Source organism: Mustela lutreola, chromosome 16, assembly GCF_030435805.1.
Source record: "Mustela lutreola isolate mMusLut2 chromosome 16, mMusLut2.pri, whole genome shotgun sequence".
Taxonomy (NCBI): domain Eukaryota; kingdom Metazoa; phylum Chordata; class Mammalia; order Carnivora; family Mustelidae; genus Mustela; species Mustela lutreola.
Window position 1 is genome coordinate 16,491,780 of NC_081305.1, and position 12,990 is coordinate 16,504,769.

At 41.6% G+C, this 12,990-nt stretch overlaps 1 protein-coding gene across 1 annotated transcript in view; it reads right to left on the minus strand.

Annotated features, from left to right (window-relative positions):
• Positions 1 to 868: 868 nt before the first annotated feature.
• Positions 869 to 12,990, minus strand: part of NIP7 (nucleolar pre-rRNA processing protein NIP7) — a 59,468-nt gene continuing 47,346 nt past the window's right edge. Inside the window, exon 5 of the mRNA XM_059152858.1 lies at positions 869 to 943. Within this exon, the coding sequence (XP_059008841.1) occupies positions 884 to 943 (60 nt within the window). The 3' untranslated portion in view covers positions 869 to 883. The remainder of the gene's footprint in view (positions 944 to 12,990) is intronic.

The window sequence follows — 12,990 nt, forward strand, 5'->3', positions numbered from 1 at the left end:
AGAGAAGGAAGGCCATGAGTCCTGGCTTATGGAAGTTCCTTCTTTTGCCTCCTTTTCTCAACAAAGTTTCCTATTTTATTAGGAAATTATTCCAGTCCCCAGGGAACCTGGCAGGAGTTAGGTGAGGCTGTGGGTAAGTCTGAGAATCGTACTTCCCTATTTCTAAATTCAGTGTCACAGTATCAGTACTTTCCTCTCAAATGAGTGCCATTAATGTCAACCATTCCTAAGTCCAGAAGAGAGGAGAAAATCTTCAATTTTATATCAAAATATCAAAAAATATTCAATTTAATAATCGTACACATAGATCACAATATTAAGAGAAATTGCAGAGTATGTTATGTTCATCTTTTACATTATATACTTCTATTTTATTTGAAATTTTAAAATATTTTTTTAAAGTAAGGGATAATCTAAAAAATATGTATAGAAAAAGGCTGGACAATAAGAGACTGAAATGCTAACAACAGCTATCTTGGGGCTGAGGGCTAGGAGTGGATTTTCGTTATCATCTTTATCCCTGTCTACAACTTAACTAGTTCTTTTCACAAATTGTGTATTACTTTTGTGATTAAAAATAAATAATAATAAAATGTTGTTACATTTAATTTGGTTTGTGTTGTCCCAACCTCCTGTACCTTTCTGTGGAAGTGGAACAATTTATTTTCCAAGAGGTGGGCACAGAAGGACACAAGTGGGACTATGATCGGGGTCAGGGTGAGGCAGTGGAAAAATACCAGTGATGCTTCACCCTCAGCATGGTTCTGGTGAAGGCCACTATTAAGCCACCCCTCCTTCGGTTTCTTTTTCCACCTCCACGTGAAATAATCCCAGTTCCTCTCACCTGCTGTTGTAAATCTGTTGTCAATCTGGGAGCTTGCTCCTAGCGCCTCACGGTCTCTGTGGATTCCTCGGGTAACCAGCTCCTCCGCGGGGGATGCTTCTAGGAAGGGGAGAGTGACAAGATGAATCTGTGGGTCCCTAATGTTCTAAATTGGTGGTTCTTGTCCATTTTTGAGAAGGGGACTCAACAGACAGCATGCCTCCTCCCTACTCAGGCTCTGGGTCCATGAGGGGTCTGGGTAGTGAGAAGGTAGATTATCTTCTACTATGGCTACATGTTAGGTTGGAGACTGTGACTCCGGCATGAGCCCAAGAGGCTTCCTTGTGTCCTAATTAAACAGACTTTCCTACCAATCCTGAGTAGCAGTGGACCAGGCTGCCCTCCTTGTGTGGAGTGAGACAAGAACTTGTGCGTCCTCCCAGGATCATGGTCGTAAAAGACCAGGAAGAAGACACTGACAACTCGTGCCCAGTTTCTCTTCATATTCTTCCTTCTCCAAGCACAGAAGGAGAAAGGAGGAAAGAGAGGCCTAGAGCATTAGCATTGATGACCCTCTACAGGAAGGAAATACCTGGAGGGGAAGAAAGTGTTTTCTAAAAAGTTCTTACTATTTCTTGGATTATAGAACACTTCGAGGATATGAAGCGAAGTATGAACCACTACCTCGGAAAAGTGCACATACCTGTTGGACTTTGATATTAGTGGTTTATATCTACCTGTCTTTCCCTTTCTTTTACAACCCCCATTTCCCTGTAAGGACTGTTTCCTGTAAGGACTGCTAATTTCTGCGAAGCCAGCAGGAGGTCAATCAGTGTGCCCCACTTCCCCTTGCTTACAGGTGAGGCATGTGATCCATGCTCATTTCCAGGGCCCTGCTGTTTCAGGAACCAGCACTTGATTTAAAGGAGCCAAATAGGGATGGAGAACTCAGGGTGTGGGAAGACTCCTTTATTCGAAGAGTTCTGAACTGGAGAAAAGCGAAGCTTGAGGCTCTCTAGGGCTATTCTGTCTGACAAGTTCAGAGAGTCTCAAGAATACAGCCCAACAAAATGGAAAGGTGCCCTCAGGACATCATTAAACCCTTGAATCTGGTCATAAATGAAACCTAAACAAAGCCACTTAATTTTCTCTCCATCCCCCCTCCCCAGCTACGTTTCTGTTCTTTGTAACGTATGTGCCCGCATGGAACTTGGCCTCCACTTCCCAGGGGTGGTCAGACTCTGAAGTCCATACCTCCACTGGACCCTCAGAGTTCTTTCTGGTAGTGGTGCCCCTTATTAATTTGAAAACTGATCAAGCACTCCAAAAGATTCAGATGCATCTGATAACTGAATCTGCGGCCACAGTACTTGGCTTCTTCACGTTGGCACCATTTCTGCTTAGTAACAACTCGGGAGCCATATTGAAAGCAGAAGTAGTACTGGTGTGTTAGAATGTGGAAAATGCTAGGAGAAAGTGACTCATCCTCTTTTTCTTTTTATACTGTCCACCAGATTTGCAGGTGGAAAGGATTTGAGAAAGAGAAATCCACCCAAACCAAAGAGGATGTGGGAGGGCCAGTTAACCTGCAAAAAGGCACTAGGAATTTGATACAGGGTGATATAGAAAAAGCTCTGGGATAGTAAGAGCTTACATTTTATTAAGCATTTACTCTAGGCTAGAGGTTACACTAAACACCTTACATGCATTATAACCACTAGGTGGTGGGTGCTATCATTATTCCCACTTTGCAGAAGGTAACACTGAGACTGAGAGGGACTGGTCACTCACAAGAGAGTCCCCCAGCTCCACAGCTTGTGGAGCCAGATTCCACATCAAGGAGTCCCGCACTTCCTAACCACCACGTCCCTCCCGTTTAGCTAAGGACCTGGGTTAGAATCAAGATTCTAGCACTTGCTGGTTGAGCGACCTTGAGTAAATGAGCCTCTCTGAGTTGCCTCACCTGAAAAATTTAGATATTGTATTACGTAACTTCATTTCTTTCAACTCCAACATTTCAACACATTTTTCAAAAATTTCGAGAAATTTAAAAAATCCCCAACTCCCCAAATGAAGATTTGTATAACTGGCCTATGCTTTCCCCCTCAAGACCATATAGATTTGTTTTCTCAAGGATTTAGGATCAAAGGGCTCCTTTGGGTTATGTATTCCTTTGAAATGAATTCAAAGGCATGCATTTTCAAAGTGCAGAGGGAACTGGAAAGCCTTCATCCTTGCTGAGTGAATCAGCATCCCGGGAGCACAGGTGACAAGTCCTGACCCATCCCTTCACTGTCTGATAAGCCCAAAGGTCACAGCTCTGAACTTGACCCCACTTTTCCTTCTTCCTGCGCCTTTTGTGGGTTTTCTGATAAGGTGCCCTAAGTCAGCTGTGACCCTGTTTTCTCTCTCTGCAAACATAGTCCCCAGGGCGTGCACTCTGCCTGTGAGCTCCCCAGCTGCTTCCAGCTCTCCCTCTGCCCACAGCCCTTTAATTGCTGCATTCCAACAAATTAGCCATGTGACAGAAGATTATTTTTAACTTCAATAGAGCAGCTCCCTCTCTTTTAATATATCATGCTTGGCCCACATTCCCTCGGTGAAAAGGGCACCATCGGCTACTTCTGAGAACTTTTAATTACTCCAATTGTTTGCAAACCCCTTAGAAGCTTAGAAAAAAAAATATATTTCTCTCTCCGTTCCCAGTTTTCCCATTTCTTCTTTAATGGGAGCTGAGGCTGAGTCCAATCTAGGGACTTACCAGCTTCAACAGGTCTCCCCAAATCCTCTCCAGCCCCCTCCCACCTGTTCTCCACGGAACTTTTTTTTTTTTTTTTTTAAGTGCAAATCCACTGGGAGGATGAAGGATGGACAAGTTCCAGAGTGACAGGGACTCCCCGACTCAATGCCACAGAGAGCCCAGAAGATAACAGGAATGGAGGGAGGTTTGGTGGCCACAGGAAGACTGAGTGCTCAGCCCCTCCTAGGTCTTGGGATCCTCCAAGAATGTCCTGATAATTGAGCTTGAGCTTCAGTCTGAGCCTTCCAAGTTTGAGAAAACCACCAGAACAGTAAGCATCTCAATGGCCATCACATGGACCAAAGACCCGTCTCCAATTTTTCTGAAAGTCCTAACACCCAGGTACTTCTCTAATCTCAGGAAGCCAAGTGGGCTGTGTGGCCAAAAATGACTGGGATTATATCACCCACCTCCACCCAGAAAGGTATAGATTGAGTTGCATTTAAGTTTGGTTCCCCACCACCACCACCATTTTATTTTACATAAAATAAAATGCTAACATTTTAGTGTATAGGTCAGTGAGTTTTGACAACTGTATCTTCAGAAAGTTCCCTGGTGCCCGTATCCAGTCAATGTGCCCAACCTCAGCAGTTGCTATTCTGATTTCTATCACCATGGATTCAACTTATTTGTCCTTGACTTATCATCATAAAAATGGGATGACAGGGGCACCTGGGTGGCTCAGTTGGTTAAGCGACCACTGTCTTCGGCTCAGGTCATGATCCTAGAGTCCTGGCATCAAGTCCCCCATCGGGCTCCCAGCTCCACAGGGAGTCTGCTTTTCCCTCTCACCTTCTCCTCTCTCATGCTCTCTCTCACTCTCTCTCAAATGGATAGATAATATTTTTTTTTTTTTAATGGGATCATAAAAGGGCACCTGGGTGGCTCAGTGGGTTAAAGCTTCTGCTTTCGGCTCAGGTCATGATCCCAGGGTCCTGGGATTGAGCCCAGCATCGGACTCTCTGCTTGGCAGGGAGCCTGCTTCCCTTCCTCTCTCTCTGCCTATTTGTGATCTCTGTCTGTCAAATAAATAGGTGAAATCTTAAAAAAAAAAAATGGGATCATATGTACTTTATGTGTGTACTTCTTTCTATAATACATCATCTGTATTGTCCTAACATTTCCAATCTGTATGGTGTTTTTCTGTTGAATTTGCAGGAATTTGTGTGTTTGAGCCCCACAATGGGTATAGAGCTGACTTAAAAAAAAAGTATATATATATACATATATATACATATATATATATACCAGAATAAAATCCCTGTCTTCATGGAGCTTCCATTCTAGTGATGGGACAGGAGGAAAAAATAAACAAATAAAAAATGTGTATCATTAATGTAAAATGGGAGAATAAAAGGAGGGGAAGAAAAGATAAATGTATTCTTTTATTTCTATTTATTTAATTTTTAATTTTTTTATTTGTAAGTTTATTTTTTAAAAGGACTATTTATTTGTTAGAGAGAGCAAGCGCACAAGCAGGGGAAGCACAAGCAGAGGCAGAAGGAGAAGCAGGCTCCCGGCTAAGCAAGGAGCCCAACGTGGGACTCGCCTCCAGAACACTGGGATCATGACCTGAGCGGAAAGCAGACCCTTAACTGAGCCACCCAGGCATCCCTATTTTTATTTTTTTTAAGTTTTGTTTTTTTTTTTAAGTAATCTCTATACCCAACATGGGGTTCAAACTCATGACCCCAAGATCAAGAGCCACACGATCCACTGACTGAGCTACCGAGGCACCCCACAAATGTGTTCTTTTAAAGCTGCATAAAATACCTATCTCAGAGAAGACACCCAGAAACTGACAGGCCCAAGGAAGGGAACTGGGCAGCTGGGGGAACACGGGCAGAAGAACAAAGTCACCTTCTGCTCTGTGTATCTTCTGAATTTATAAATGATTGAATGTGTTATCTAATCCAGAATTAATGGATATAATTACAATAGTTTTGTTAAGTTGGAAGAAATGTTTGGCAGTATTGCCAAGCACCTGGGCCCTGAAGTTGTGGGAAATGCCTCATGGCGTTTTAATCAGGGCAGGAGGAAAGGGCGGGCTCCCAGCTGTCACTCAGGACAGTCAGGAACCAAGTTGTACCATCACTCCGGTAAGATAAAAGAGCCACTGAGAGGACAGAAGGAAACAAAATGGGTCTTGAGTCACATATGTTTCAAGGGTATTTATAAAAGGCTTAGGCAGCTCCTTCCTAAATTTGAATTAATGTCAAAAGAGAATCATTTCAGGAAGTGTTGAGTTCCTCTCTTCAAACTTTCTGGGACCATCCCACACTGGTATGAATCACATAGACCCAAGTTCATTCACAGGGAACATCTGTGTGGAGGGAAGTGGGGGAGCACAATAAAGAGATCATCTGACACTGAACTTGGACACCTATTGTCTTTTTTCCCAGCTTCCCTCGGGATGTTCATTTCTTTGGTTATATGGGAAGGAAGGTCTATAAAATGCTTATGGTTATTATTTGGGTTTATTCATATAATATGTGAAAATGGCAGTTTGGAAGAGGAGCATGACTGAAATCTGCATTCTTTGTGAATGTTTATATTCCAGAAGCTTTGCAGAGTTGTTGGAAAGTTGCTTTGTGTTTTCTCTCTCCTTGTGGCCTCTAGTCAACCAAACTGATTTAAAAAAAAGGGGGGTTGCCGAGCTGGCTCCCCCTCGTCTACTCGAGATTCTCTCCCTCTCCCTCTGCTCCTCCCGTCATGTGCTCTCTCTCTCAAATAAAGAGATGAAGTATTTAAAAAATAAACAAACAAAAAACAAAATGATAAAAAAAGTTCAGCTTCAAATATTAAGTTTATAATTATTTATCTTATCTCAATAAATTACCTCTTTCAAAATCCTACCATTGTTTTCCCTATATTTTCATTAACTTTTAATTGCTTTAATATAGGAATACAACCTTCCTTTAAAAAATAATAGAATGTTGCAGATAAACTTTTTTTTAATAGAAAGCTTCCTCTTTTTTTTTTAATTTTTAAAGATTTTATTTATTTATTTGAGAGAGAATGAGTGAGAGAGAGCATGAGAGAGGAGAAGGTCAGAGGAAGAAGCAGACTCCCCAAGGAGCTGGGAGCCTGACGTGGGACTCCATCCTGGAAGTTCAGGATCATGACCTGAGTCGAAGGCAGTCGCTACACCAACTGAGCCACCCAGGTGTCCTGCAGATAAACTTTTGGTTCTCCTTAGTAATTTTCCATAATGTTAATTTAACTGGCTTCGAGTGTGGCTGGCAAATAATTACTATATCATAGTGATCCTAATACACAGCAAAGTATGAGAATCACTTGTCTAACTGATATAGGACCCCAATGTTCTTGGAAACTCAATACTAGAAATGACGGGAAATACATATTTAAAAAATATAATAAATGGTTTTCCTTCTTTAAGTGAAGGGTAAGATTTGCCTTTCAAGATGGATTGCATTTTAGCCAAAATGTTTCAGTGAACTTTTGGATTGTGCAAATAAAAAGCTAATATGCCATTCTAGAATGGAGACAATGAGATGCTAAGATTGTCATATAAAAGTTGTCATTGTGGGCGCCTGGGTGGCTCAGTGGTTAAGCTGCTGCCTTTGGCTCGGGTCATGATCTCGGGGTCCTGGGATCGAGTCCCGCATCGGGCTCTCTGCTCAGCGGGGAGCCTGCTTCCTCCTCTCTCTCTCTCTGCCTGCCTCTCTGCCTACTTGTGATTTCTCTCTGTCAAATAAATAAATAAAATCTTAAAAAAAAAAAAAAAAAAAAAAAAAAAAAGTTGTCATTGTTGTGGGCATGTTGCATTTCTGTTAGAGTATTAAGATATGGCTGGAGACTGGGGATTGAGGAAGAACTGATTAAAGAAGTTTCTTGGCTAGGGAAGAGAGGCCCATAAAAAAGACCCGTGGCAAAGAGTCAGGCTGAGACTTTGAGGACCGTGTTATCCAACATGGTAGCTATCAACCACATGTGGTTATTTAATTCTAAATGTAAGTGAATTGAAATGAAATCAGATTAAAAGTTCAGTCCCTCAGTGATGGTAGCCACAATTCAAGCGCTCACCAGCCACATGTAACCAGCGGCTACCATACTGGGTGCAAATATAGAACATGTCCCTCATGAAAGAAAGCTCTACGGGACAGTGCTACCCTAGAAATCATTTTACATGGTTTTACCTAGCAGCTAGTTTTAAATTTTTATTCACAAAGTATAATTACTTGCTTTACTACCAAGTCATCAACAAAGTTTTAAAATAATAGTAAGAGCTAACATTCATTGAATACTTATGTAATGGTCAGTTTTCTTGGTTGCAGACAACAGGTTTCACTCTTGTTATTTTAAGCACAAAGAGATTTACTGAAGGGTATGGCTAGCTAACAGAACTATTTGGAAAGTTAAGAAATACACTCTAGGGGCACCTGGGTGGCTCATGGGTTAAAGCCTCTGCCTTCGGCTCAGGTCATGATCCCGGGGTCCTGGGATCAAGCCCCACATCAGGCTCTCTGCTCAGCAGGGAGCCTGCTTCCCCCTCCCCGCCCCCACCTGCCTCTCTGCCTACTTGTGATCTCTGTCTGTCAAAATAAATAAAATTTAAAAATCTTAAAAAAAAAAAAGAAATACACTCTAGGCTAAACATCCAGGAATGACTCCAAAATTATACTACAGAACTGGGCTGACAAGCAAGCTGCAGCCTCTGCAACCATCCAGAAGATTCAGAACTGCTAAGTTGTCACCAACAGCTGCTGGCTCCAGAATCATGTTGCCTTTGCCATGATCAACACCAGGAAAATGGATGCTTCACACCTGCCCCTCCACAGAGTTCATAGCTTTGAAGTCTCACACAAATGGCATCTACATCACAAACAGAATCCGAGCTGAAGGGAGCTTGAGAAGCGTAGTGTTTAGCTTTCTATTTTCTGCAGTTCCAAAACCAAGGTTAGAAAGGAGTTGGAATGGATTTTGAGAGAAGCAGCCGAAAGTATCTGTCACAACTTGCCCTGTGCCAACTCCAGTAAACATGCCTGATCTCATTTCATTCTTACAAGAATTCGGTGAGGAAGGCCCTATAATTATCCCCATTTGACAGATGAGGACACTAACTACAGTAAATGGTGGGACTCACAGTATGAATTTAGTTGTGCTTTTGGAAGTTAAAGGAGCCCTCTGTCCACTCCTGGAAAGAACTAAAGGGAAGCAGGAAAGGGAAGAAGCCAGGACGGAAGATGACAACCCACGAGAATAAAGCAGCAGTCCCAAGGTGACAAAGGACAGCCAGAATGAATCTGAGAACTCAGGAGTGGTGCCAGATTCATGCCAGATTTCAGAGTCCCTACTCTCCCTGCAAAGTCCATGCTGCCCCCAGTGGGAAGAACCAGAACTTACAGACACATGACAAAGACAGAGAACACTTCTCTGGTTTCAAAGGTCCCAGTTGCATCTGTGACACAGAACAGAAGGCAAAAGTAAAGAACTCAGCAGGGAAGGCTTCCAGAAGGAGGTGGGTTTTCAGTCAGTTTTAGAGAAGAGAAGTGTTAGCTTACCTACTGCAGTCAGAAGGCAGAGGGTTTCCGATGAAAGAACTTCTAAGTCTCCTGCCAGGACTACAGCCACTGTAGCAAATCAAAGGAATGTCCTTGACTGAGGAGGAAAGAGGTGGCTCAGTGTTTAGGAGAAAACAATAAAATAATCTGTGGGGAAGGGAATTGATTGCAGGATAAAATCACATGAACCCCGCCCCATGATTATAGTAATCTTAAAATATTAATATTAATAAAGTATAGATTGAAATTCAATTTGGAGCAAAATGAAAACCTCAGAGAGTGAACCCAGAAATTTTCTTTTTTTCTTTCTTTCTTTTTTTTTTTCTTTTTTAAAGATTGGTTTATTTATTTGAGAGAGCACAAGTTGGGTAAGGAGCAGAGGGAGAAGCAGACTCGAGTGGGGTGAAGGGCAGAGAGAGGGGGAGAAGCAGACTTTCCGCTAAGCAGAGAGCCGGATGCCGGGCTCAATCCCAGGACTCTGGGATCAAGACCTGAGCCGAAGGCAGATGCTTAACTGAATGAGCCACCCAGGTACCCCAAGAACCCAGAAATTTTCTAACAAACACTCCAAGTTGATCTGTCTTGATTTGCCGTCACAAGGGCTGGTCCCAGCTCCAGTTCTCCTTCCCTGGGAAAAAGCCCAAGCTTCTGGTGCCTCAGGTCTGGCGCTCCTTTGCCATATTATTCTTTTCCTGGAGACATTCTAGTAGGATCACGAGATAACCATGTCAGGGAGAAGAATGAATCTCAAGGAAATGGGTTGCTTGGTGCTGAGAGCTTCAGGAGCTTTGAGAAAGCAGAGCCAGCATCACAGAAATGTGGTAGTTATGTGTGATTCTTACTTTGCTTAAGCTTATAATAAACAATATTATTATACCATATAACTAACTTTTATTTAATTAACTAAATTATAACTAACAATATTTATTTAATAATAAACAATATTATTAACTAACATTCTATCAAGCCTCCCCATCTGCTAGGTCCTAGGCTAAGCAAGTTAATACTGCTTTATATCATTTAACCCTCGCAACAATTACTTATACTAGAGTCTATTAATATTCCCATTTTACCAACAAGGAAACTGTGGCTTAAGAGGTCTCACAGCTAAGAACTGGACTCTGTGGCCCATACATCTAGCCATCCTGCTATGGTGCCTTGATTTCTTCTTTGTTAATTGTGTTTCCCTAGTATTTTTCACATGTTATGTTTATTTACTCATTGCCTCTTCCCTCCTCCAAAAACTGGAAGTTTCTTAAATGTGATGATCCAGTCTAATTCATCTTTTGATACCCTTATCCTCAATACCCGACAAAGACTAGCACATAGTGAGTGCTTCATATATGTGAGCTAGACAGCTTTGTGACATAACAGCCACTCACTTTATATAGCTAAACACACTGACTCTCTGTAGATCTTCACAGCTTCTGGATAACAAGTTGGTGATGTGTGTCCTCTCCATTCATATAGTGTCATGGTCAAGGGTAAGGGACTTGGAGCCAGATAGTTACAGGTTTGAATCCTGCCTCAGGCACTTATTAGTGGTATAACTTTAGGCAAATGTTAAAAGAAAAAAAAAGTTATAATTTATAAGGGGTTATCTATAAAAGGTTATCTCTTGGGTCATAAAGAAACAGCTGGAAAAGTTTATGATTCAGATGCTTAAAAATAATGTACATGTGGAGGCACCTGGGTGGCTCTGTTGGATGAGCATCCAACTCTTTTTTTTTTTTTTTAAAGATTTTATTTATTTATCAGAGAGAGAGAGCGAGCACAGGCAGACAGAGGCAGAGGGAGAAGCAGGCTCCCTGCCGAGCAAGGAGCCCGATGCGGGACTCGATCCCAGGATGCTGGGATCATGACCTGAGCTGAAGGCAGCCGCTTAACCAACTGAGCCACCCAGGTGTCCCTTCATCCAACTCTTGATTTTGGCTCAGGTCATGATCTCAGGGTCACAGGAAGGATCAAGCCCTGTGTGGGGCTCTGTGCTCAGCAGAGAGTTTGCTTGTCCCTCTTCTTCTGCTCCTCCCCCTGTTCTCTGTCTCTCCCTCAAATAAATAAAGACATTTAAAAACTATGTATATGTGTATGTAAAAGCACATGAAAAGATGCTCAACATCACTAATCATCAGGGAAATGCAAATTAAAATCATGGTAAGATATCACCTCATTCCTGTCAAAATGGCTATTATCAAAAAGATAAGAAATATCAAATATTGAGCCACCTGGGTGGCTCAGTTGGTTAAGCATCTGCCTTTGGCTTAGGTCATGATCTAAGGGTCCTGAAATCGTGACCCGCATTGGGCTCCTAGCTCAGTGAGTGGTTAGCCTGCTACTCTCTCCCTCTACCCCTCCCCTGGCTCATGCACTCTCTTTGTCTCTCTCCCGCAAATAAATAAATAAATAAATAAATAAAATCTTAAAAAAAAAAAAAGAAATAACAAATGCAGGCAAGGCTTTAGAGAAAAGGCAACCCTCATGCACTGTTGGTGGGAATGTAAATTAGGACAGCCACCGTGGGAAACAGTATGGGGCTTCCTAAAAATAAAAAATAGAACTGCAGTATAATTCAGCAAACACATTTCTAGTTATTTATCTCAAGAAAATTAAAATACTAATTTGGAAAGACATATGCACGCCTATGTTCACTGCGGCATTATATACAAGAGCCAAGATTTGGAAGCAACCTAAATGTCCACTGATAGATGAATGAATAAACAAGATGTGGCATATACACGTAATGGAATATTACTCAGCCACAAAAAGAATGAACTCTTGCCTTTTGTGACAACACTTGTGGATCCAAAGAGTATTACACTAATAGAAATTAGAGAAAGACAAATACTAAATGATTTCACTTATATGTGGAATCCAAAAATCACAACAAATGAACAAATAAACCAGAAACAGATTCACAGATACAGAGAACCAACTGATCATTACCCAAGGGGTAGGGAGTGGGAACGGACAAAATAGGTGAAGGAGATTAAGAAGTACAAACTTCCAGGTGTGCCTGGGTGGCTCAGTGGGTTAAGCGACTGACCACTGATCTCAGTTTAGTTCTCACAGTTGTGAGTTCAAGCCCCACGTTGAACTTAAAAAAAAAAACAAAGAAGAAGTACAAACTTACAGTTACACAATAAATAAGACATGGGAATGTAATGTACAGCATAAGGTATATAGTCAATAATACTGTAACAACTTTGTATGGTGACAGATGGTAATTAGATTGATGTGGTGACCATTTTGCAATGTATAAAAATATCGAATCACTATGTCGTATACCTGAAACTAAAATGATATTGTATTTCAATTATTCTTTAATTAAAAATATGTACTTGATAAAAGTGGTAGATGGGTGGGTTCTAAGAGGAGCCCAGTGTCTTCCTAGAGTAGTTAGCAGCCTGCTGACCGACTCAGTCTCCTCCTATTAAGAAAGATGGAGCAGCAAGAACAGGGACTTGCTGGGGTTAAATGTTAACTTGCTTGTGTTTATTTCTCTACAACTGTCTGCTGTTTAATTTGGCCAACCCAGTGAAGATTCTTTGGTAAGCCTGTGTGTAATTTCTAAACACCAGACCTACGACCTTTATACACACGCTAAACATTTATAGAACAGGAGAGTTCTTCTTTTTCTCCATCAGTGAATTGAATAAACAACAACATCCTCCCCTCTCCCCCCAAAAGAGTATTCTTTGATCTACACTAAAGATATATTGGTAATAATTCATCCTGATCAGCAAAGGATTGTAAAGCAGATTCGTTGATAAGCCAATTAATTTCAGAGCGCACTGGAGCTTGTTTCTTCCTGATACTGATTTATATTCTCAAAGCCATAGAAT